The 26,434-nt window shown below is 36.3% G+C and overlaps 1 protein-coding gene across 1 annotated transcript in view; it reads right to left on the bottom strand.

Moving 5' to 3' along the window:
* Positions 1 to 11,359, bottom strand: part of LOC134792883 (G-protein coupled receptor dmsr-1-like) — a 30,939-nt gene extending 19,580 nt beyond the window's left edge. The window contains exons 1-2 of the mRNA XM_063764320.1: positions 10,492 to 11,359; positions 2,153 to 2,333 (exon numbers count right to left, since the gene is read on the bottom strand). Coding sequence (XP_063620390.1) covers positions 2,153 to 2,333; positions 10,492 to 11,253 — 943 coding nt within the window. The 5' untranslated portion in view covers positions 11,254 to 11,359. The remainder of the gene's footprint in view (positions 1 to 2,152; positions 2,334 to 10,491) is intronic.
* Positions 11,360 to 26,434: the final 15,075 nt, after the last annotated feature.

Raw genomic sequence — 26,434 nt, 5'->3', positions numbered from 1 at the left:
AGACCTACGTGCATATGCATAAAGTTCTATTTCAGTTTTGACACTTCGGTATCGTGGCGCCCGCGTGTCAGCTTTTGTGTTTGACACGGCGTCGAAAAGGTTAAGATACTCTTTAATACTATTATTTAATTATACACATCAACTGAACATACCATGTTGTCTGTTTAAAAACTTACATGTAACATTTACACGCTTCATAAGGGATTTCATGGTTAAATAAATAAGCTGTCACTTCGTCAAAATAACCATCAGTCTCAATCCTGTCTTCGCGCGTTGAAGAAAAAAAAGACCAAAATAGCCTCATAATAAAAGACTGGAAACATAAGTATGTACACAAGCCACCTACTTACTTTCATTCATATGAAAATATAGTATTTTATACAATCGTGATATAATAGAGAGTTTTTCAGTCGAGTACCGTGTTTAGGCAACTAAGCAAGCTTCGTTGCCTAAAAACGGTACTCGACTGAAAAACTCTCTATTATATCACGATTGTATAAAATACTAAGTAAGGTACGAAATTGAAAAGCTTGATTATATCACTATTGTATACAATATTTTTTCTACAAGTCAACGAAAATAATACAGTAGAATCATACAAATAAACCAAACCAAAAGTATACAGCTAAGATACGCGAGCAGCCGCGATACCTTCATACTGGTACGCGCCCCGGCCGCCGCGCCCGCGCTCCATGGGGCGGGTTGGTCAACGACACCTTCTCGTAACTCATGAGGCCCCAATACTTGCTCCGCGCTAAATTCAATTTTTAGACAGTTGTTTTCTCGATTTTGGCCTCCAGCCTATGGAGACTAACAAACCACACTAAGTGGTTTTCGTAGTCTATGGATGTTGCTATATTAAGGGTGTCATATGCGCGTTTCTGACTTATGAACCAATTGTTTCTACTATACAACCTAAAATAAATAATTAATTTGAGCTATGGTTTTGTTTCGTCCTCTTGATCGCAGCGAGCTGTGATTGGTCAATTTCATTATAGTTGACTAAACTGTATCGAAATGAATATTATAGTTGAGTTGGGAGCCCATACATTAAAAATACCCAATTGCAGTTTGGTATAAGAAATCTTAATTCAAGAATTATAATCGACGAGTAGAAAAAACAAATAAGAATATATAAATAAAACATGAAACACATCACTGTGTTTTTGCAGACTGGAAACGTGTTGTTTTATATAATTTTATTTATGTTACATAACCGTAATAAAGATTTCGTAATACATATTTTTGTAAATCGTTAAAATACAGATGTAGTGCATAATTATTTTCCTTCGTCTTGTCATATAGTCTTGCTATTTCAGTCAGTCTCGAATGTCTCGATACAAAAAGTACTGAGGTTAAAACAAATTTATTAACACTTACTTTTTATAACGCCGAGTAATCAAAGAAAAGACAACGCACTGTGCTATAGAAAAGTTGAGGGTCGGTCGGCAGAATTCTAGCATAATATAACTACATAGGTATGTTGTTTTTTGTAATACAGAGGTTGGAATTATTTAGTGATCCCAAAGGTGACGTTATCCACCAATTGCAGCTGCATAGGTACCTACTTTTGCGACATTACTGCTACGGCGTTGAAGCGGGCGCGGTCACTATCAATTTCCTTTAAAAACGAGTGAAATTCACAGCCGCATAACCTACCTACTGCCACGATTAGAACATTCAATCTGTCACTCATTTCATCAAGGAAATTGACAGTGACAGCGCCCGCGTCAAGGCTGAAGCAGTAATGCCGCAACACGTACTTGTTTTGTGCAATAAAGTGTTTACTACTACTACAGCAATGCAGCTTTAGTTGCCATCCGAATGGTATCTTTACGTATAGCGCTGGGGGCCGATTTTCGAAGTTCAAACGCTCGACTTCGTGATATATCTCCACTACTAGCCATTTAAATTCTACTAACAGAATCGAAAATGAGTGGTCAATACTACTCTAGATTCCCAATACGAGTATCTATTGCTCGTATTTCAAAATTATCAATTCACCGTTTTCCACAGACTTTCGAGTGACGAAATCGAGCGCTCGAAATTCAAAATCCATTTTGAATTTGAACATTCATAATTTTTAAATTAACCGAATTGTTTTTTTTTTTATTATAACCAGTTCAATAACTTAGCCAAAATAAATACTGACCGAACATTCCATAACAGTGCGTGAAGAAGTCGGGCGCGAGAGCACTGGCTAGACCCAGGAGGCCCTGAGGCACCTCTGTGGAGAGGAACAGGCCCAGCACCGCCAGCAGCATCCGCGTGGTCCGGTCCGTGCGGCTCGAGCGCCGCGCGCTCGGGTCTTCTGCTAAGCACTGCTTCTCAGCCTGGGATAACCAAGGTAATAGTATACAATTAGGGCAATGTAATGTATGGGAAAGGGTGAAAATCTACGTGAAATGTGACTTCAACTATATTGTTATTTAAAATACCACGAAAATAAATTCACGATTTTTATGATAAACTCATCTTGTTAAATATAATCACCGCATTTATATTATTGATTATAAAATAAAAGCCATTTATTTTCGTTCAGGAAAATCTTAATAGAGGTAAAAGTACGCAGTACTTTAATAAATTCTGTCAAAAGTTTTAAATACTCAACATGAATGTCTTCAAGCCAGTGATAAATATAGTTCATTAATTAGGTACCAAGCCTCATAATCCAAAAGATAAATTATGATAAATTACTGTTATAGAGAATCTAGGATCATATCCAATTTAAACTTGGAATAGATACCTAAAGATACTGTGAAATGCGAACATTGACCTCATGTTTATGTCTTCGTAAACCTACATGCACTGCTGATAAAAACAGATTTAGAGATTGGGGTTTAAATCGACTAAAGGGACATTTACTTTGATTTTATTAATATTAAAGCGACGGTAATTTGGCGTTGAAAGACATCTGCCCGTTATCGCCTACCACGTACCGTCTAATGGACGTCTGCCAAAGCATCGTCGATCAACAGCATCTTCGGATATAAGCAAAAATGAGAGGTCTGTGGTCTATCGGAATTACGCCTAAATGTCTTAATTTTTGAACCTTTTATATGAAAGACAATGGACAAAATCACCTACCTAAACAGGTACCTTGTACAAGTAGACACAATTACATGTCTCTTCTTCTTACTCGCGTTATCCCGGCACTTTGCCACGGCTCATGGCAGCCTGGGGTCCGCTTGACAACTAATCCCAAGAATTACACAATTACATGTAATTATTGTAATATATATGTTATATTCAGAACAATTGCCCAAATCTTACCAAACGAGACTAAAAGAGACGAATCAAAAAGAATCAAGCGTAAATTGAAGGCCTGGCCTGCCTCCATTGAAATAGCCGTCCATCATGAAAATTTCTATTAGCGCACCATTGTTTCCACTCAATCACCGGGCGCTTGAATTCGGAAATTGACATTGGCGGGAGCCAGGAACGTCTTATTATTTTTTTGCATTCCTTTTATAATAAAGTGTAGCATTTAGCTAATGACAGAAAGCGCTTTACTTGTGTCTCTAATGATGCCCAGAGGGTTCTCTCGGGGACTTGCCAGATTTTAAATTCGATTAGTGTAGTTGAAGGCAGCTCCTGAATTATTAAACGGTCCAAGGCATGGCGAGGCCTATCGCTCCTTACGCAACATGCAAATTGGACCTGGCTATATGAGCAACCCACCGCAGACGCTTGGCAGTTTCAGTTACAAAATCTGCCTTCATTTATTGAGCAACGGCATGATTTTAATAATCAACAAAATTAATTAGTTTTCTGGCAAGTGGTCTTAGTTTAAACATTTATAGATAATTTATTAAAAAAAGAATTGTTACTGCTTTTACAACAATATATCTATGATGTGTACGGGCGCTAATGTGTAATGATAAGCTATGATAACTCTCACGGTTTGACCTGTTTGGAGGTGACCTCCAAATACGTGAAATGAAACTGTAATCTAATCCGGTTATGGAAATTGCAAGTGCAAATCCAAATAGAATCGTTCCAGTTGTCTGTATTCCCTCGTAAACATGATTAATGCAAGAGTGAAAACGAATCTGCTTGATGCTTTACATTACCTACCTATTCTTCTAATATGCATCCTGACGCTTTTGCGAGTTGAGCTGAGAACAGAACACGTCACACGTCACGTTACGTGTGCTCAGAATCAAGTGCAAAATTATTGGTCAAAGTATTATTTAAGTAGTTACCTATATCTTTCCTGCCGACGGGAGAATAGTGTTCCGGTCCCTTAGGAGTTATGTACGGAGCCAAACTAACCGTACCTACATGATTTTCTTTTATAGTAAGAGATACGTTTCATTAATTTCTACCCTCATGTTAATTTTGACCTAGATCAGAGCCTCTACCATCAGTTTTAACATTGACATAACGCTCAAGTCTACGTAATTTACTTTCTGTACATCTCGCTTGCACTATTGCTCGCATATGCGAGTACGAGCGAGATGCATAGAAAGTAAGTTACGTAGACGTGAGCGTATATGTCAATGTCAAAACTGATGGTAGACGTATAGATGCAAGATAATGTATCCATTGAGAATTTGGACATACTAGATTGTTTAGTTAAATAAATTCCATACTAAGTGGGAAAAGGGCGAAGTGAAATATGTTTCTTAAAAATTTTCCGCAATGATTAACTTTAGAAGTTTATTTGAAGAAGAAAAGGGAAATTCATTTTTAACTTCATAAATTTTTTATCCATGACATGTAATGTAGGTAACGCGTCAAGAAAATAATTATCGAAGAAGCCAATAGTTACAAATTAAGCATTTCTTTTCCAATGTCATAATATAAAATTCATAAACGTGGAATTTAAATAAACATTTCTTAAATCAACCAATTTCAGATCGACAAGCAGAAGATGTAATAAATAATTTGTATACATTTAATTTTAAGGCTTGTTTGTGTTTCTAAGTAATTTTGTTAATACTTAGCTTAAGAAAATGTTTGCAACACCCTTCTGGGGTCCATGAGAAACTTTTATACTTTGTATTTATTGTAACAACTGCTTACCATGGTGCAATAAACGATATTATGATTATGATTAAGTAAATAGACTAAATAGTGCATTTCAACATGCATTTTGCACAAGGGTTGGGGTTTTTCCCTTGGAATGAAACAACCCATTCAAGACAAGGCAAGACAACCTATTCAATTTCTAAGTATATTATTTATCTACTTAAAGTAGTTTTTTGGTCTGAATCAAATACCAGATGAGGGTAGAAATACATTGTTCGTACCTATCTTAGACTATAAGACAATTGAATCAAATTTGTGTGAGACAGTTTCCCGTGTCTATTCTAATGGTGAAAAATAAGTGTTTTATTCTGGCACATAAAAAAACATGGTACCTACCTATGTATGTAAAAAAGTATTTAGAGATACGGCAGTGTGTCCGGCTAAGTTCAAATATAATGATCGATTTAAAATTATAATAAAAAAAAATTAAATAATGATTTTTTTTTTAATTACTAGCTTTAAATGTATTATATTTTGTCAACCCTTGGCTAAGTAAGTGCAGAAATATATGGAGCAGTATGCCCTTTTGTGTCAGGCGACGCCGCTTGGCACGATTGCTCCTTAGGTCAAACAATAAAGCTGATTTAGCCCGGTATCGGATCGACTGTGCAACTAGCGCGGTGCCTGTTGTGACTCATCCGTACACAATAAAGAGATCGAGGTGTGCAAGATTTGTCTTTGACGTGTGTCATTTTCTATGCATGTCTCATCATTACAGATTGGATTTTGTATGTAGTGAGTGAGAAGTGCGACTGTGTGCACTTTCCCCCCCACAAAAAATGGCAAAACGATTTATGGGTGATTCTTAAATTGTGTCCAAAAAATTTATTTTTTCATAAACGTTTTATTTTTCACATATTATTACATATATCAAAAGTACATACAAAAAGCAATTTTTTGATTCATATGGCCAAGCTTAATACCCTCAGGAAAGATAAATAAAATGAGTACGTAAACACGGTTGTGACAAAGCGTCCCTCACATTTTGGTGGCCAACTCGGCTATTTTGATTTATATAGTTATTTTAACATAGCCTAAGTCAATCCTATGACTACGACAAACCTAATGACAGCTCAGACGTTGAAATTCGTCAAACTATAAAGGCTGTAGAGCGTGACATAGAATTCGATACACATCATACATACATACAAGCGAAAAAAAATTTTTTTGCTTTGGCAGTCGGGCAATAATAGCAAATGATCTGTAGCTAATAAAAATGCATTTCTGAAAAGTGCATGTGCCACTAAATTAATCAAACGAATTAAGAATGACACGACCACGTGTCTATATGTCACGAACGTGGACTCAAAAGTCCGTGGCGGTGACAGATTTTTGAAGCCACGGTCGTGATAATTTGGAACATGTTCGATATTACATAAACATTTCCTTTGATTTTGCAAATGTTAAATAATTAGCTCAATCTGCAATGTATGAGGTATATCTATTCTTATGTTACAAACAATAACGTGAAACTGCAACTTACTTCTAAACCTCTAACACGGCGGTGACGCGTTAAGGTTGACCGTTTTTTCAAATGAACACAAATAAATAATTTTCGACAAAACTTCTCCCTTCAGCCATTTGTAAACCTGACAACAACACAGTGTTGCTGTTCTAAAAAAAACTTTAATAAGGCTGCCAGTAGTAAAGATAATTTTCTACCGAGTACCGCATGTTTATATTACCACGCGCGGTGGTGACGCGAAAAGTAATCACAAAATGTATGTTGTTTAAAATTATATAAAATCGTTATAAATCCATACTATTTTTAAACAGTGTTGTAGAACAAGGATTAGTGTTTTATATTTGATATAAATTATTGCAAAATCACTTCATGTTTTTAAAAAAAAAAAAAAAAGTATCACAAAATCTGGGGAAGTCACACTACACGGTCCGTGACATTTCGCACTAGTAATTTTTTTTTTATATGTTTCTAATACTCTTAGGAGAATACATTTAGGGTGACCTAAAACTAGAGGTAAATTGCTAAGTATATTGATATAGAGTTTACTTATTTTCACAAAAATACATGCTATTCTTACGTGTTACACAAAAAATGCATAAGAATAAGAATTACCCTTATACGTTAAGATATAGCTTGGGCTCCTCCTTTCCGACGTGTCGGAAGCCGGTCTTGCTCGAAGATTGTCACAGAAACTGCGATGAGACAGACCGTTTAGCGCTACAAATTGGTTTTATATCTATTTTTGACAACATTGAAGTTAGAACATTGTGATCATGAAACTGTCTCAAAATAGATAAATGATCTGTCTAAAGGGACATGACAAATAGGCGTCTTAAAAAATTGTTACTTTTGTAGTACCTAGTACCTACCTGTATTGCCTCCAAGCACAATAGGTTCGTTATTATAAATAATGGAATTTATCTGTTTTTAAATAACGGCGGATTATGCAAGGTATTTGTAAATATTTATCATTTAATTAGGCTAAATCTGCCTGCGGCTAATTTTGCAGACAAGCAAAGTTTCTATGTTTTGAGGTTGTTCGGAAAATTGTTAGCTGTTCGAGCTCTACTGATGCGATTGAAATATTATTTATACCATTGTGGGGCATATTTTTCCATGCTGAAACCTGTAACTCCTTAACACGTTTAAGTATCTATATCTATCTACACTCTGTACCGCTTCGCTACCTACTTAACTCTTCCAGCTAATAAACTTTAAAGCTAAAGTCACTTGCGTAGTAAGGTCGTAATTCAGTTGAGTACAGCGGCTTAAGACAAATTTTATTGAGATTTACTAGTCTTATTGACTTGAAACGGGATTTTAGCAAATCGGGTTCTTAAATGTAAATAACCTCATAAAATGTAATCAATATTCTTGATAAGATAAATAACAATATTACTTTATCATCTTCTCAATCAAGTCTAGGTTTATGATCATTATGCAAATCCAAAGCACATATGTTTCAATTTTAATGTTATGTTCTTATGTTAATACTTATCCTCATCATAGGCCTTTTCGTCTATAGCAGACGATTTATGGTGTAACACCGGAGAAACACCGTTTTTGGTGGCTGAATAGACCGATGCGAGACCGACATGGTCTACCACAGGTCTGACAAGAGAAGTTTGCGGAAACCGGTACTGAGACACCTTGTCGTCGTCTTTGTCTCTTGTCAGCGAGTGTGGCGAACCAGGTCTCATCACAAAACTTGCGACCCTCCACAACACGTTTGCGCCATTCCGTCCGCTGCTCTGCGAGCCTCTCCCAGTCTCGGTGGTCGATATGGAAGGCAATCAAGTCCCTCTTTGCGCAATCTTTAAAGCGAAGCAATGGCCTCCCAACGTTACGTTTTGCATTCGCAACCGCACCAAGAAGAACACGACGAGGTAGTCGAGAGGGTTCCATCCTGTGCACATGCCCTAGCCAACGCAAACGTCTCTGCTTGAGAAACGCTGTTAAGCTAGGCAGCTGTGCAATTTCTAGAACCCTTTCGTTTGTCACCCTGTCTTGCCATGTTATTCCTAGGATCTTACGAAGGCAACGCATGTAGAAAGAGTTAATACGACGTTCTATTTTTGCATACGTCGTCCAGGTTTCAGCTCCGTACAAGAGTATGCTTAATATAGAAGCCTGAAAAACCAACATTTTGGTCTTTGTTGTGAGATGCTTGTTTTGCCATACTCGAGTACTAAGCCTCCCAAACGTGGTCGCCGCTTTGCCGATACGTATGTCGACCTCCGCATCAAGCGAGAGGTTGTTCGTTACGGTCGACCCTAGGTAGCAAAATCTGTCAACTACCTCTAACAGCGTGCCATTCAGTGAGATAGCTGGTGCCACAGAAGTACCTTGTGCTAGCACAACGGTCTTCCTCGTGTTAATGGACATAGCAAACAGGGAACACGCCTGTGAGAATTGACTCACCATTGACTGAAGCTCGCGTTCAGAGTTAGCAACGAAGGCTGCGTCGTCGGCATATAGGAGGCTGTCAACGAAAAGATCCTCGCGGTTTCTTTTGGACTTGAGGAGAGAGATGTTAAATATCTTTCCGTCGGCCCTCGTGTGCAGATGAATACCCTGTTGGTTATCGCCGAAAGCGGTACGTAAAATAAGCGAGAAGTATATACCAAACAGGGTAGGAGCCAAGACGCAGCCCTGCCGCACTCCTCTGGAAACAGCAAACGGCTCTGATGACTTGCCATTAAAGACTACTGTGCCTTTCATATTATCGTGGAAGGATGCCACTAGCCTCAGAAGCTTAGGTGGACACCCAATGCTCTCGAGTGCTGTGTACAAGCCCTCCCGGCTGACCGTGTCGAAGGCCTTGTTAAGGTCAACGAAAGCCATAACCAAGGGGGTCTTTTGTTCACGACACTTCTCCTGTATCTGGCGAAGTGTGAAAATCATGTCTACTGTGGAGCGCTCGGACTTATCCTCAACAATAACCTAATTCGATCTCAAGTCCGAGTGTTCTGCCATTAAAAAAAAACTAGTCAAGTGCGAGTCGGACTCGCGTTTCAAGGGTTCCGTACATCACACAATTTTTAACAATGTTTTTTTTTTGTACGTTAAACGCGAGTGAAACGTCTTGAAAAACCCGAATGGATCAGATCAAAAACCAGAATTAACAGGAAGTGTTATGGCACGGTGGCTATATCTCTGCGACTGTGCAATGTAGCTTGGATAGGAAAATTAAATGCCGAATAGTACAAGTGTCCAAATGCGAAGACTGAAGGCTGAGCTCCGCGTAGAGCTGAAAGCTTGGAGCGTCCGACGGGATCACACTTCCCACAACTTCCACAAGTGTCATCTTTCGGTAAAGAACCATTTTGTGTATTTTTTTCAAAATTTAGCCCCACTAGTTTCGAAGATAGAGGGGAGGGGGAATGGTAATTTTTTGTCTATTTTCTTGAATAACTTCTACCTGTTTATTCTAAAATTATGAAAAAAACATATTTGAGATTCTCACAGTGAGCCCTTTCGTTTGTCATAAAACACGATATAGTTTGCAAAAAATTGTTTTTTAATTTTCTCATTAACCCCCCAAAACTAGCCCCTATGTTTAAAATGTATTTGTTGACGTTACATGTCCGTCTTTGGGTCACAGACTTACATATGTTTACCAAATTTTTACTTAATTGATCCAGTAGTTTCGGAGCAAATAGGCTATGACAGACGGACAGACGGACGGACAGACAGACGCACGAGTGATCCTATAAGGGTTCCGATTTTCCTTTTGAGGTACCCTAAAAATAGATAAATATTTACATAAAATATATAAAGCTTAGAGTAAATTTAAAAGTGGAAAATTACTGTCTTGGGTTTTGCTTAGCTTTTGGTTTATACAGCATGTCAGATGAGTTAATAATAAATAAACCTGTCTACACCACTTATGTATATATTTATTTATGTAGCTGTCAATTTTGGCAGATAGTTTAATAAAGTTAAAGATTGGTTTGAGATGTTTAGTTTATAAGAAATAATTAGGTACGTACCTCGTTTGGTCCCACGGTTGAACGTTTCAAAAGTATCTGCCTTCTTCTTTCCGTGATAGTCAATTTTGAAATTAGGCACAAACTTAGAATTGATAACGCTATACTAGGTACAAGTTTTAATATTACACTGTATATCCACATAACAGCTGTAACGAATTGTACGTTCTTAGACATTTCTAACACGTAAACGGTCCGATTTTCTGGCAGAGCCAAGTCCTCTGCGAACTCGGAATTGTTTTGTTGCGTCACTTCACTTGGCACTATATTCATTGCGAAATAAATAGGAAGACAAAGAAACGGGCAAATCACATACGCGCTCACTATAGCAGTAGTAGTGTTTTTCTTGCTACACCAAGTCCGGTTCTTTTGAGGGTAAGCGATAGCGATATACCTCCACACTGCAAGCGTCACTGTTAACCAGATCGATATTGTGTGGAAAGTCTGACTGAAGATGGAATGGAAGTAGACAAAAACGGCCCACGTGTAAGTATTCTGATTGACTTGGGGGCCAATTTTGATATTCATGTGTATCACGTAGGGTATGTATTCGAGCATGACCAAGAGATCTGCGACGGCGAGGCCGGTGAGGATGGAGTTAGTGGTGCTGGTCATCTCGCGGCGGCTGAGTACTGCAATGTTGATAGAGTTCGTGGCTGATCCGACAACGCAGATGACCAAAGCAATGTAGCCGTGTAACCGGCTATAAGCCTTGTTGAAGTTTGTGGCGCCTGGCACACAGAATGCGTCTGTGACGTTCGCCATGTTGGATGTCCGGTTGCCAGCCGTCACGCCTTGTCATCGAGGGGTTGACGATGAAAGCATTCCGGTCCATGCGATATAAATTCTCTCGCAAGACGTGTCGTCATCACATCTGAAACCAAAACAAATTGATAAATGAACCAAAAACATGCTCCTACCAGCAATATTTATTACAAGTAAACGACTAAGCGACTGGGGTAATTTTGTGAAATATTAAAGATACGATTTTGTAATATTGTATTCGTAGGTAAATAGTTACCTACGCGTATAATTAGCAGTCGAGTACCATTAGCCTTTATCGAGATTAATTAAATCGCCAAACTTTATCAAACTCAAACAAATTAATGAAACGGATTTTCATTTGCTGCGTGGGCTACGCTTTAAGAAATGGTAAATATTTTGGTGAGTTTATAAGTCTCAGAATAACGCCAAGGACGTAGCGATTGCTACGTAGATGTTGATACATGCTGTCATATAGGTCACACGTGTGCAAATACATCGTATATTTTTTCTATTAATTTGGTAAACAATACGCAATTATGCATGCGACCTGTTACTGAAACTTTTCTATACGACGATCATCAGAGGATGAAAACTAACAGTTGTTGTTGATTTTAGACCGTCTAGGTACTTAGTTTCTTTACTTGCTTGAGGCTCTGGTGATAGTGCTGCCCACGACAAACCATCACTAGAACCTATTTTTAGAAATAATTTACTCAAGTTGCTGAAGTAAATACTTACACTGTTATAATATTGCACACTACTATACGTGTATGTGTGGGTAGGGTACTATATTTTTACTACTGTCTTCTCGTTATAAACTTTCGGAAGGGCCTCTCTCTAGCGTTGTTCAAACTCTTGCTTCGAATGATTGTTACCGTTTCAAAAACACGAGAGTTCACTAAAGTTACTTGATTCGTTTTCGGCGCTCCTGCCTGACTGTGCCTTTTAGTTGAAAAGTTAACGAGTACGTACCTACCCACGAATAACTTTTTACGTCTCGTACTCGTATGTTGGTGTAAGGGCATCACAGACACATTTTAAAGCTGTCTAATGCAAGCAACATCGTATGTGCATATGGGTGCCTAAATTTAGATCGATTTATTATCATTATGTTTTGCTAATGTATAAATTGAGGCTGAGAGAACATAGTGAACTTCGCCTTTGAGCAATTAGGGACATATTGCGATCAATTTTAATAAATGTGGCAATTAAACTGGCAAATTTGTGTATAATGTATATTACATCAGCTGAATGAGTTATAAAAAGCTATACCAGAGCCATATATAATGTTTTGTTTATAAAAAGCTATACCAGAGCCATATATAATGTTTTTCAAGTGGAAATTATTTTAATCTGCATTTTTAATTATATAATATTTTTTTGGTTTTTCTCACTTAACTACGCGTGGTTGTTGGAGAGACTCGGTATAGGTATAAGGTAGGTTACAGTGTTAGTATGACTCAGGAAAGTTTAAAATTCGATTAAGTAAATATTGAACATATTTCGTTACCATGAAAACGTTAGAGTTTGTGATTTATATTTCTACAAATGACTGTAAATTATGGATATGTTTTTCGACCCCTAAAAAAAGTAAGGTTACATAGAAAGCGTTACTTGGTGAAGATACTTGGTGTAAATAAATAGTAGGAGAGTGCATTTTTCTATAGTTGTTATTTGTGATTTTTTCTCATTAAGCATCTCACCTGTTTTTCAAGAAAATGGCTTAAAGTTTAAATAAGTCTTGAACTTTAAGCTTCTTTAATTTTTTTATTAATGAATTACCTACATTTGCAATACATATGTATTAATTTACAATTGTATTATTGGGATATCTCTTTATAATCATATTAACATGATGTATTGTATTAGTTTTTGAAAACCGAATAAAACTTTTTCAACTTTAGCGACCGATGATTTTGTTTATAAGCTATTGTTTGTTTTAATTAATAGATTTCATTTTACAATTATGCTCTGCCATATTTAATTATTTGTACTTTTCAATAGATATCCTAGATAACAATTACGAATATCTCCCAAAACATCAAAGTGATTTCAGGTAAGTATTCAAATATCAGTTGCCCGAAGGTAGGTTCTTTGTCCCGTTGCAAAAGTTATCTACAAAATTCGAAGCAGACACCCTTGTTGTAAACAATAGTGACTGATGTCACAGGCTGTTTTGTGTAATAAATAATATTATATTTATGAATGACTATTGTATTGAATCGTTGATTGAAATGTTTTGAAGATTCAAATTCAAATTCAAATAATTTATTTCGGAAACATATGTCCATAGTTGTTAGTAACAAAAGTTTACTTAGAGCTAGTGTTAGTACAATTATTACATACATACATCAACATCACAGTAAAAAAAAAACATACATAACCTAGTTAGCAATGTTTTGAAAAGACTAATCTAGAATGCTTTCGCTTCGATTATGTTTAATTATAAATAGGTACCTACATCTCCTTGAGGTGAGATGTGCCAAGGCCGGTAGTGAGAGTAAGATATTGCAGTAGGTAGAGATAAATAAAACGAACAAGAAGATTAACAGAAATACTTAATTACATACCTAGGACCGTCACAAATAGAAATTCGCAATATCCATTAACTATTATTTGCAATTTTTTATGTTACTATTTATAAAGAGAATAAATCTTAAACTTGTTTTATTTAATAGTCTGAAGGAGTGTCTCAGTCCTAGGCAAATGTCTCCCCTTAATACTTGTTTTGATGATAAAATTAGCTTTAAGTAAACACTTCTAACATTTGTAATTTCTAACAGAGAAGTTAAATCAATACGGTTTTCAGTACCTTACAAGGCTACCTGACGATTCTAATATACAAATTGATGTGGTAACAAACAATTCTACATGCAAATTGCCTAGTCCCGCGCGTAATAGCTGTCGTTCCGCCTCGGTTTCATTGCATAGAATTAGAATGTTTTTTTTTTTTATGTTTATTTTGGTAAAAATATCAATAATGGATAAATTTTTGAAGAGGGTGTTTTTTCAACATTTGTATGGTAATTATTTATTTTTTGAAAATCAGATTTACTTATAATAAGTATTTTTGTTATTACTGTTCAGTCTCAGGTCCATAATTCTCATGTTTAGATTTTGTATTGGCATTGGCACTACACTGATCGAGACTAAATTTTACTGGAATGAAATGAAAAACTTATAGGTATGTACGTTTAGAATTTCTTAACACGTTCACAAACACAGCTCTATTTCACACGTAAATCCCATACAAGATGTTTTTGCGTCTATCGACGCACTTTTACATTGCATTTTAAAATAAAAAAGTTGTGCCACATATTGTTTTCTTGTTTTCAGAGGACTCTCGTTTTTTTTTACTAAAAATTTCGAAATGCATTATCTTTATGTATAATTTGTAGATTAGATACATACATAAATCATACACTAACGCTTAATTTCTTTACTGTTATACAGGAAAAACCTATAAAATTGTTCACGGAGTCTTTATTTGGAGGCTCGAGTTCTTTTGAGTTGCTCTTAAAAAAAGACTAGAAAGGACTCGACTCGGGAGAAGTTTTTTAAGCGCAGTCTTGTAAAAACGAGCTGTTCTTCAAATTCAGACTCAAAGGACTCGAGTTTCTACAAACACTAGAGGCTTGGACATTGCTCGGACAGCACTAAAGTGTTAATGTAATAAACTAGTGTCGGGTGGCCCTGACGCCCCGGTCCCGGAACGGCCCGGTGACGGTGGCGCTCCTGACAGCCCCTGTATCGGCTCGCTCCGGCCCGCCCCGGTCCGGGCACGGCCCGGTCTAGCGTGAGTCGTCCTTTACTCTCAATCGTGTACGTGTACGGCAGCTCGTCTATAGCCTTTAATGCCCTCCGCCGTGTTGTGCCATAGCATGGACCATGGCCTTATACTGGTGATGTACTTACTTATAGGGTCGGTAAGTTCCCCTTAGAAAGCTTGTCTTCTGCATATAACGGCACAAGATACGTGGAACGGCCAACGGTTTTATCAAAGTAAAAATTATTGCCTACAGACGTAGTGCCATACATATCACGAAGCTATCCAATAATGTCTCTCGAAGGACTGTCCGTGAACGTGCTAAGCTCTCCTAAAGTCTTTGCCTTGGTCTACTGTCAAAAACAATCTTCCAAAGCACGGCAGCTTTCACCTGTAGGTACACTAGGTATTTACGTAAAGCCAACATCCATCTAGATAATTGGTAGCAGCAGATGCATCTCAACTTGCCGAATCGATGCTTGTACTTTGTGCGGGCATTACAGGATTACCTAAACTAATTATGGATTTCAAAACTTTTTAAAACAATTTTTATTTTTTATTATGATAAGTTTCTAGAGTTTTTGGTAATAATTAAGTATTTCTCTTGAAATTCTCTTTATTATTTTCGTAAAACTTTTACTTAGTAAAATATACTCGTATGATTGCTTATTACTAATTTAGACATTTCTTAATGTGTACACTGTAAACTGAGTAACTTGATTAGTTTCATTAAGCTTTAATGCTAACTTTGGACACGAGACCCTTTTGATTGAGTCTATTGTTATAAAATTAGAGAAAGGTAAAACCGGCCAAGTGCGTGTCGGACCACGCATAAGAGGAGGAAGGAGGAAGGAAATTATCATGGAAAACTTGTCGGAAGTGCGATGAAAATGGCACTGTTATAAATGGTACTCTATATATCCTAAACATTATAACTTTAAGTGATATTCTATCTAAGAATTGCGGCTTTAAGTTATACTAGCGACCCGCCCCGGCTTCGCATGGGTTAGCAAAATATAAAACTAAACCTTCCTCAAGAATCACTCTATTGATAGGTGAAAACCGCGCCAAAATCCGTGCAGTCGTTTTTGAGTGTATCGCGAAGAAACACACAAACAGACAGACGCGGTGGGGGACTTTGTTTGTAAGGTGTAGTGATAGTGATTTCGTTAAAATATGGAACCCTTATCACCTTCAGCAACATTACTTGGGGTCAGACTCAAAACTAAGCAAACAACATCTGTCATTTTCATCGTTGTGCGTCAGCGCCGTTGATCAATAATAAAAAAAAACGGGTTGCACTCCGGGAATGCCGGCAGAAGTGAAAACTCAATGACATTGTAACAGTTTTTCGATCAGGTCACGTGTCCGTCTTACGTCTTACGGTCACGTGACCTGTCGCGAGTTTAACATTTTTTCCCCATCACAAAAAGTGCACAGCGCCGCTAAAGAAGTTTTCACTTCAAAAACAGTTGAGATAGGTAAACATAGTTTAGTAAGTTCAAAAAATCAATAAGTCCATTGTTTGTAATTTTACCCTGTAATTTTTACAGCATTAATGAATCTAATAATAAAACACAACATTTGGTTAGTAAACAAATTGGGCTACTCGTTAGGCCAACGAATATTGAATATCAATAACATTAATAGGGCGTTAGCTATTAGGGCTAATATGGTAGCTCGTAGGTTCAGCAGGTGTACAGCGCAAGTCAAAATAACACTGTTTCGAGCTTACTGTACTTCGTTGTACGCCTGCAGCTTGTGGACGAGATACACGCAGCGTACTATAAACGCAATGCGGGTACAATACAACGACGCGTTCAGGGTACTGTTGCGGCTGCCGCGATACTGCAGCGCGTCGGGCATGTTCGCCGACGCGCATGTGGACGGTTTCCACGCGACGCTGCGCAAGCGCTGCGCCGCGACGCTCCGCAGGGTGCGCGATAGCCGCCACAGTCTCCTGGCCGTAGTGGCAGGGAGATGGGACAGTGCATTAGTTAGGCACTGGACCTCCCAACATCTTAGTTTAGGTACTAAACTAACATAGTAATTTAAGTCTGTTTTTATGTTTGTTACTAACAACTATGGATTGAATCGTCCGAAATAAATTTTTTTTTTTTTTTTTTTTTTTTTTTTTTATTAATGCTTAAAAGCGATGAGCTGAGCATACCTGGTGTTATAATTTAGTTTAATTTTTAATAGGGGTTAATAATGGACACATGTAGTTCGCCCACTTTGATTTTCTCCTTTTTTAGATTCATTGGTCGGATCATGACAAAAATTGATAATTGATGATCTGAAAGGTCGCATAAAAAAATAACCCCCTCCGCTATATACCAACAAAATATATTTTATATGCCTTATACATCATTTTGTAAAAGAGCTGATACTCTACAAACTGCTGGATCAATTTAAATGAAACACAGCTAAGAACTATCGCAAGAACACTCGCTTTCGTGTAATAATACCGCATCGAAATCGGCCCATCCATTGGAGAGCTACGATGCCACAGACATACATTGGCGTCAAACATATAGCACCCCTCTTTTTACGTCGGAGGTTAAAGATTGGAACAAATGGCCGCCATCTTGAGTTTATTTATTTTTGGTATGATCATTGATAATCTTAAAAATTGATGTAGGAGGATCTGAAAGGCCCTTTAAAATAAATCCGTAGTCGAAATTATAAAAAAGGCTTATCTTGCGAAATTATCTTGAATTACCATATTTTATTATTATTCAATCGCGTCGAAAATTAAATAGATGTCTATGAATCTAATCTACGAGTATACTTACCTAATTATAGATTTTGGTGAATCGCGAGTTTTCAGTTTGGGGCGAACTACTAGTTATATCTTTAAACAATATAAAATTTTACATTTAAGTAAATATATAATACTAAATAATCATTTTGATTGAACTAACTACTTACATACTATTTTCATCTATCATATAACTATTTTCATTTTCATTTTCTTTAAAAAATCTGTTCAACAAAATTATCACTTTTAAAAACTCAAAGCTATTATAAAACTGTTATTTGCTTAACTCATGAAGACTCAAAAACCCCAAAGCTAAATTATAAAAGTGTTATTTTTTGCCCACCCATGAAGACCGTTTTGCTTAACCAAGATTCTCTTAAGGTATGAAAAAAGCAATAGGTATAAGACAGGCTCTCAAGGCTCCATTAAACAATCCTTACTTTGGATTTACAGCCGGCTGTTAACGCGGGCAGGGTAAATTTAAAATAGCACCGCATATTAGCGAATATTAAACCCAAACGCATTTTCCAGAGTTCATACGAGTTCCTGTAAGATACGAGAAAACGTTGCTTACCATATAAATTACATTGAATACCTACTCGTCGTACTTCCTGTTTTGAAAGGAAGCCAATAAATGCAATGAACTAAAAGAACATAAGTACTTCATATAATACATTAGGAGCCCGTTCTGATTTTAATTTCTTGTTTGAAACTGTTATGGCTTTGATTTTTTAGTTGACAAAACTGTTATTTACGTTTGACGGCTGCCAGATTAAATCCTTATCTTTTTCTAACACAAAATTTTAAAATCAGTATTTGTTTCTATGATAATTATTTGGAACATATGTAAATTAACAGTTGTTATTTATTACTAAAATACATTTGACGTTTTTACCGTAGCTTGGTGCTTGTATCAGGTGAGGTTTCAATACAATTGTATAACATCTCAATCCAAAATATACTTCCTCAGAATCTTCTTCTTCTTCTTCCTCGCGTTATCCCGGCATTTTTGCCACGGCTCATGGGAGCCTGGGGTCCGCTTGACAACTAATCCCATGATTTGACGTAGGCACTAGTTTTTACGAAAGCGACTGCCATCTGACCTTCCAACCCAGAGGGGAAACTAGGCCTTATTGGGAATTAGTCCGGTTTCCTCACGATGTTTTCCTTCACCGAAAAGCGACTGGCAAATATCAAATGATATTTCGTACATAAGTTCCGAAAAACTCATTGGTACGAGCCGGGGTTTGAACCCGCGACCTCCGGATTGAAAGTCGCACGCTCTTACCGCTATACTTCCTCAGAATACAGAGTGATAACAAAAACCAAGCTAGCTTTTGAGCGTCGACGGCGTCGGCGAGCGCTATGGAAAATGGCGTCGCGGCAGCAGCAGCCCTACAGTTGACTACACGCCGACGCTCGGGAGAGACGCTATTGTGGGCCTGTGGGGTGGCCCTTAGACGTCCTGATTAGGAACCATGTATATTGTGTATTAAAGAGTTCAGGTATGTTTTTTTAATAACACAAAAACAAAGGACCTTGCGCAAAAGTTATTCAGTGTTAATTGGTATTAATTAAATATATGTACAGAGATGTAGAAGCAAAATTAATTAAAACCATTATCGTTTTCAATCCAATATCGCGCGATAATGAGTTCGTTTAGTTTTAGGCAATAAATATCGCCCAACTTTCATTTATTGTAGCCTGCAGTGGACCAATAGGAATAAAATAACTGTTTTGATTAGATAAGCGATTTATGGCATTAATGTTAATCCTTATTTCAATTATATAAGGTAGGCTAAATTTGTTATTGAACGGTTAAAATAAAAAACTGATTTTGGTCAAAAACGTTCCGAAAAACGGGCATTTTTCCGGTGGACAATTAACGATTGGGTATATTTTAATGAGGCTTTAATCACAAAACAAGGAAATTAGGCTTCAACTTTCAATTTTTTTATAATGTGTACAGAAAAGCCGCATAACTTTAACTTATACTAAAAAAGTTTTTGACCTATTTTGAAATAATGAAATAGAGTGAAAATAGGTAATCTAAGCCACGGGCTGGTTTAAACTGTAGCTACAAATTTGCTTTAGATTGGTTTAACTAGAAAGTTAACACCAGCTACGAATGTTGGAAATCACGTGCAAAGGTGACGTTCGGATATCAACTGCAGTTGCATTACATTGTAGTAAATTTGTATATGAGAAAAGTTTAAGAATAAAATACATCAGTAACATCCGAAATTTGCAAGTGATTGCGAAATGCCAAAGCATTACCCCAACTACATGAAACAATAACGTTTTGAATGATTCACGGTTAGTTTCATTAGACTTATATCGACCGGGATACAAATTTAAAGGATGACTCACACTAGACCGGGCCGTGCACGGACCGATGCGTCCGACATGCCATTTTCTATGACGGCTGATCGGTTATCACAAGGTGCTTTCCATGGAAAACGAAGCGCCGGAGGAAGCTCCGGCCCGGCCCGGCCTCGGCCCGGTCTAGCGTGAGTCATCATTAAAGGTCCATACCCCGTTCGATATAAGTTTACATAAAAGAAATCAATGTTGGTTGTCTCTAAATCCTGTCTTACGCACCCGCATCATGCGATATAAAACTTTAATTGAGTAAGTATAATTAAAACTGAATTGAGTAAGTTAATAATTACAACAGCTAATAACTACATACATTTTAGTACCTAAATAGGAATTAATTGCTAACCTGATTAAACGTTACGTACCGATTTACACCAAATACCTATCCGCTGCATTGATTTGCTGTAATCAGATTATAATGAACATACTAATTAACTGAACACCGAATATACTCCAAAATAAGGTTTATCAATCATGTACTGGGAGCATATCGACAGTCAGTGTTGCCTATTAAAGGGGCAGCAAAATAAACTGTTAATTTTTACTGCTGACTGTACTTCTTTTCATTTGTATGACTATCAAGTATTTCTCGAGACATTTTTAATGAGCCTAAACTCGATGTGTTTGTGTTTTTCCATCTAAATAGGGGTTTATGGGTCAAACAGATCAGTGTGTTATGTCTTTCCTGTAGACATACACAAAAGTTAAGGGCTATAAAGGTTAATTTTCTTATTTAACCCTTATCCACGTGAAAAGGTCCTCCTTTTATTTAGAGAACTATGATAAAATCATTGCTTACATGCCCACAAGCTGTTAACTATTGCCCACAGGAGAGAAAAATGTGCTGTTCGCGATAACACGCTAGTTTTCTCTCCTGTGGGCAATAGTTAACAGCTTGTGGGCATGTAAGTAATGATTTTATCATAGTTCTTTAAATAAAAGGAGGACCTTTTCACGTGGATAAGGGTTAAATAAGAAAATTAACCTTTATAGCCCTTAACTCTTGTGTATGTCTACAGGAAAGACATAACACAGTGATCTGTTTGACCCTTATTTGGCTACCTGCCGATTGCATCATCAGATCAGCTCCATGTTAGCATATTATTGCATTGCGTAGTCATCGGAATGACAGAAATAGGTAGCAGCCGGAGTTTCTCATGGTGTTGGTTAGGACCCTTTATAATATTAATGGCATGGGAACATAGTTTGAATTACTACTACTTAGTTATATATCTATATTGAGGTAGGTACATTATAAAAAAACCTTATCTCGGCTCTATCTTATCTTTTAGTAGACTTAGGTATCTACCTACTGTGTATTATATTAAAAATACCAAGAAATTAATTGCTCCTTTGAGACTCTCCCGAGGCGGTCTTCGGGTACTTAACTAAAACACGTACTCTTTGTAACAATATTCATTAGTTTCTTATAAATAATTGTCTTTATTTTATTTACAACAATTATAACTGTATAATATACAAACGATGGTAATGAAATGAATTTACCTCCGGGATATAATACATTTATCACGTTTACAATATAAAATCTCCCTCCTCCCTTCCTTGATCATTTTTATGTTATAAGTTATAAAAACTAACAAAAGAAAAACAAATAAATATTTAAAAAATGGTTAAGAAAGAGTCGGGCTCAAATGGTATTAAAAATAAAATATGAATAAACGTTTTTATATTTTTAATGATTTTATCGGAAGTTTTGAACAAAATGTATAAATATTTGATTGATGTGTTACCATTGCTTTGAAGAGATCAAAGATGTGAATGATAATTTCAATCCTTAAGTATTGGGTTGCCATGGGCCTATACCCAAACCCTTTTGTACAGTAAGTGCCCCAACATAAATAAGTACCCACTTCGCCTTACTATTTACCTGTACCTATAGAAAAATTGATACTTGGGTTTGGGAACTGACTACAATGACAGGTATGTGCCTAATATGGAGATGTATAGGCTGGTGATTATATTTATCATTTAGTATAGATGTGTATCAATAAAAACCTTTTTTGGCGATTTTTTCGTCAGTCTTAGACGTAATAGTTAAGAAATATTAATGTTTCTCATTTAAGTATAAAACTTTTTGTCGTTTTACAAATACACACCATTATCAAAAAATATAACTTTAGTAGTTGCTCATATGTATATGTATCAGCAACTATAACATTAAATATACCCATGATAACGTCGATTGTGTAAAAGAAGCTGATTTCAGTCCTTTATTTCCATCGGTCTTGCATGCCCGTAATCGCTCTTTGTAAACACTTAGCGTAAGTTTCAATTTGAATATTATAGCACTAGTTGAAATTAGAATTATTGTACAATGCAGTGCCATCAAACAAATCTAAAATCATTCGCAAATTCCTGAGCCAAACTAGTTCAGGCGAAAAAACATGCTATGTTTATTCGACATTTGTTAAGCAACGGCCCACAAGAGTATACCAAATTGCCTTAGTTACCCGCCCTACGCTCCCACAATCGACTATACTCAAACCAGTAGGGCTACCGCCAATACCGAAAATCGTCAATTGCGGGCATTTTTCTCTGTCACTCTAATTACGCCTTCATTGGAGTAAAAGAGTAAGATCCCCGCAATTTGCGAATTTCGGTTTTCGCGGTAACCCCTCAGATTAACTTCGTTCGTTAGAAGTACCTACTTATATCAGGTCAGGTCACATTGAAGCACTTATGTGACATGACTTTGGATTGCGACATTTTCATGTCAATGTATAATAATGTAGACAAAGTAATCCTTAAAGAACCCGGTAAAAATGGAAGACGGATGGCAACTCCCAAAAACTAGCGCAACACCAATTTTTGCAAAACAATAAACGGATTTGTTTTGTGTCTTTACGTTGAAATGATAAATTTGTAATTAACTATATTTCGATTTAAAAGACTGTTAGCGCTCTCTAGGTATATGTAAATAGAATGGGATTTCATGGTTTTTTTTATATTTTTATTTGTAACATACTAGCACTAATATACATACTTACAGTCGCGAATATTTTATCAGCAGGCATATCCTGATTTCAAGTCAAAAATTCCATCGAATGAGGCCATATCGCTGCCGTCGAAGGAAAACTTTAGAGAATAGGTATAAAAAAATATACAGCAAGTGTAGTAAAAACAGATTCTCTCCTTCAAATATTTGTGAAATTGAATTGCGATGCGAAATAAGAATATTGAGTATTTTATTCAAATGTATTCGATTTCGAAAGAGTTCATCAGAAACTCTATTGAGATACTAGATGAGATAATTTTCTATTGTTGTTTGTTTATTTTGAATTTTCCATTGTAATACTAAATATGAAATTAATCCCCCGATCACCATTATCTGCATTAAGTGTGCAAAACAGAACTCTTGACCGAGTATGACGTTAATAATGTAAGAGTGAGATTGATCTATGTTTTATCCCGAACGATTGGGTAATGATAACACAAACATTATTAGATATAAGTAAGTCCGCGTTGAGCCTACTGCAAATTATGATTACAATGTCATACATTACAACGGAAATGTAGTTGGAAAGTACATTACCTATATTCAGGTTACCAGAAAGCTGTAGTTTTGATGACACGGTTTCATATATTATGGTCAGGTAATTCTCGCGAGATTGAACATGACTGGCCCCGTAGACAACATGCCAATCGCTAGTTAACGCTCCGTAGCGAATGAAACGCAACTGTCACTGTCACACTACTGAAGAAGAGTGATAGAGAGAGACACAAAGCGATTCGATGGCGAAGCGCAAGTGATTGTCACCTTGGCTAGGCCACCTGGTATGTTTTTAAATAATATAGCTACGCAACGAAAACATAATGAATAACTTAATTAATTTTGTAGAGTGCAGTTGATTAAATAATGCTCTACACAAAGTGATCTGCTTAATTTTGCACCAACATCACAGTGACGTGCCCATAAATAAAGTGATAAAGTCTATTCGTACTGAGCGTAAAAAGATGACATGTATTTGATGATACTTCTCGAAAAAATGTTCTGAAAAATACAGTTTTTTGAGAGGTCCCTATTACGAAATGTCCAAAAATTATGAGGAATCATTGTTGATATGTAAGAATGATAAGTAGAAATAAAAAAAAATAGCAAAAACATGTAAATGATATACACACGCCTATACGTCCTATTACGCCCCTTAATTATTAATAGGTTTTGCAGAATGATACCTAAATTACTTAGGTACCTAATGCTCTTAAAACTGAAATTAGTATGAAAAACTGTATTTACAAATACATGATGCCTGGTGATGATAAGAAGCAATTTTGTTTACCTAACTACTGCAAGTTTTTTGAAAAAATATAATGCAAAGCTTTTAGAGATCATTCGATCTGAAATGTTTATAATGGCAGTCTTCTTCTAGCCTTTCAAAGTTGTTGGTGAAGACGACGGGTCAATATTTATCGAAAATTTCCAAGCAAATTTCATCAACATTTTTAGATGGAACTCATCGTCTCGAAATCAATTTAGAGTGGAATGAAGGAATTGGTTATATTGTATTTTGGAGGGCGTTCAGCTGTCTGTTTTAAAGTCGTGCCAGCTGGTAATCAAAAATTGTTGCCGGGACTGAACATTGATATGACAGCAACACTCTTAAGAGCCCATCAACGTGCACACTAGCGCCACTGCTAAATAATCGTGATTATTTAAATTTAACAACAGGTATTTAAAAAAGGGGGCCGCTACGGACTGTATTGTGTATTTAAGTACCTTTTGAATACATCGAACTAGTTTATATGTTGCTGGATTCGTCGATCTATGAACTCAAAACAAAAACGGCCGTTTTAACTTTGGACGCATAGATTGAAAACTGTACCATCGTTGTACTTAAGGACTATGTTACCTACTTGATTTTACGGTACCCGTTGTTCTTTTAAAATATGAGAAATTTCATTGCCGAGACACATGGTAAAAGCGAAATCATACACACCGTATGTCTGCTAAAGCATAATATGTTACACACCGTCTGTAAAGCATAATATGTAGTGTTTTTCTCAAACAATATTTAATAGGTAAAATATTTTTAAAAAAGGTACATCGTGCTAAAATATTTATATATATTTATTAGTATCCGCGGTAAAATAGTGCGGAATTAATAAAACTAAATCAGACTAATAAAAAAGTAACATCGAATAATCTTTTGTTTAATTACCAAACGTTAATTTAGAACAGGAATTCGTATGATTTTACAATAGGGAGAGAACAATTGTGCGTCATACTTCAATAGGTCCCCATTATTGCAATACAAAGACATGGAATTAATTTAATATACTAGTATAGGTACCTGTCAAGTCAATATATAAATAGGTACCTTTGTCTTAACTCCTACGCAAATAGGGTTTGGGACAAACAAACCTAATGTTGGAAATTAACGTGAATACACGATCGCATATGTAATCTGAAGAAACGTGCCAGTGCACGTAGGCGGGGCACGCGGGGCAGTCAACATGTTCGCACTCCACGAATTATACCTACTTATTCAGAAAGTAACTTGGCAAATTACAATTAACTAAGTTGCTTGTTTCTTCTTTCAACATATAAATTTGTATGAAAGTTGGAAATGCGTAGGTATCTGTTAATAAGAAATGATGAAGTTAGTATATATAGCATTATACCTACTATTGTTTTTTTCAAACTCCGTTAATTCCTACTGTTATGGTTTCAGGGCATGGCTATTTACATTTAAGGAAACTAAATAGAATAGTTTACTATCAAAGTTTTCCATTTTTTTTCTAGGTAAGTAAAAAGTAATTAAATGCTGTATAGTGTTGTTCTGACACGGAAATTAGGTACATTTAATTCAAACAACCAATTAAAATTTTTGACATACTCGCATCATTATTAATATCATTTCGAACATCGATTGTCCGAGATACTTAGGTGTTTCTTGCGTGTAGTAGCAAATGTATACAACTCATACTAAACACTAATCAATATGTAAACAGGCCCTAAGGCAAGTTACACGCTCGTAGGACCTCGTAAAATAAATTATCGATTATCTCCAAAATGGAGTTTATTAGAATACCGCTGTCTTTTGAAATTAACGGAGTTAAAAAAACACGGTGTATTAATAAAAAAAGCGAACATGAATTATTAGATAACATTTAGGTAGACGTATAATTCAATGGCATAATTATAACATTTGTTTTTATATTTCACTTTAAATATTATTATTTTGGCATCTGTTTCTTGACGCGTAACTAACTACATATTAGGTATATACCAAGTAGGTACTTACTTTTAGGTA

Source organism: Cydia splendana, chromosome 8 (genome assembly GCF_910591565.1).
Source record: "Cydia splendana chromosome 8, ilCydSple1.2, whole genome shotgun sequence".
NCBI lineage: Eukaryota > Metazoa > Arthropoda > Insecta > Lepidoptera > Tortricidae > Cydia > Cydia splendana.
Note: the sequence above shows the minus strand (reverse complement) of the source record. Positions and strands in the feature narration are given on the sequence as shown.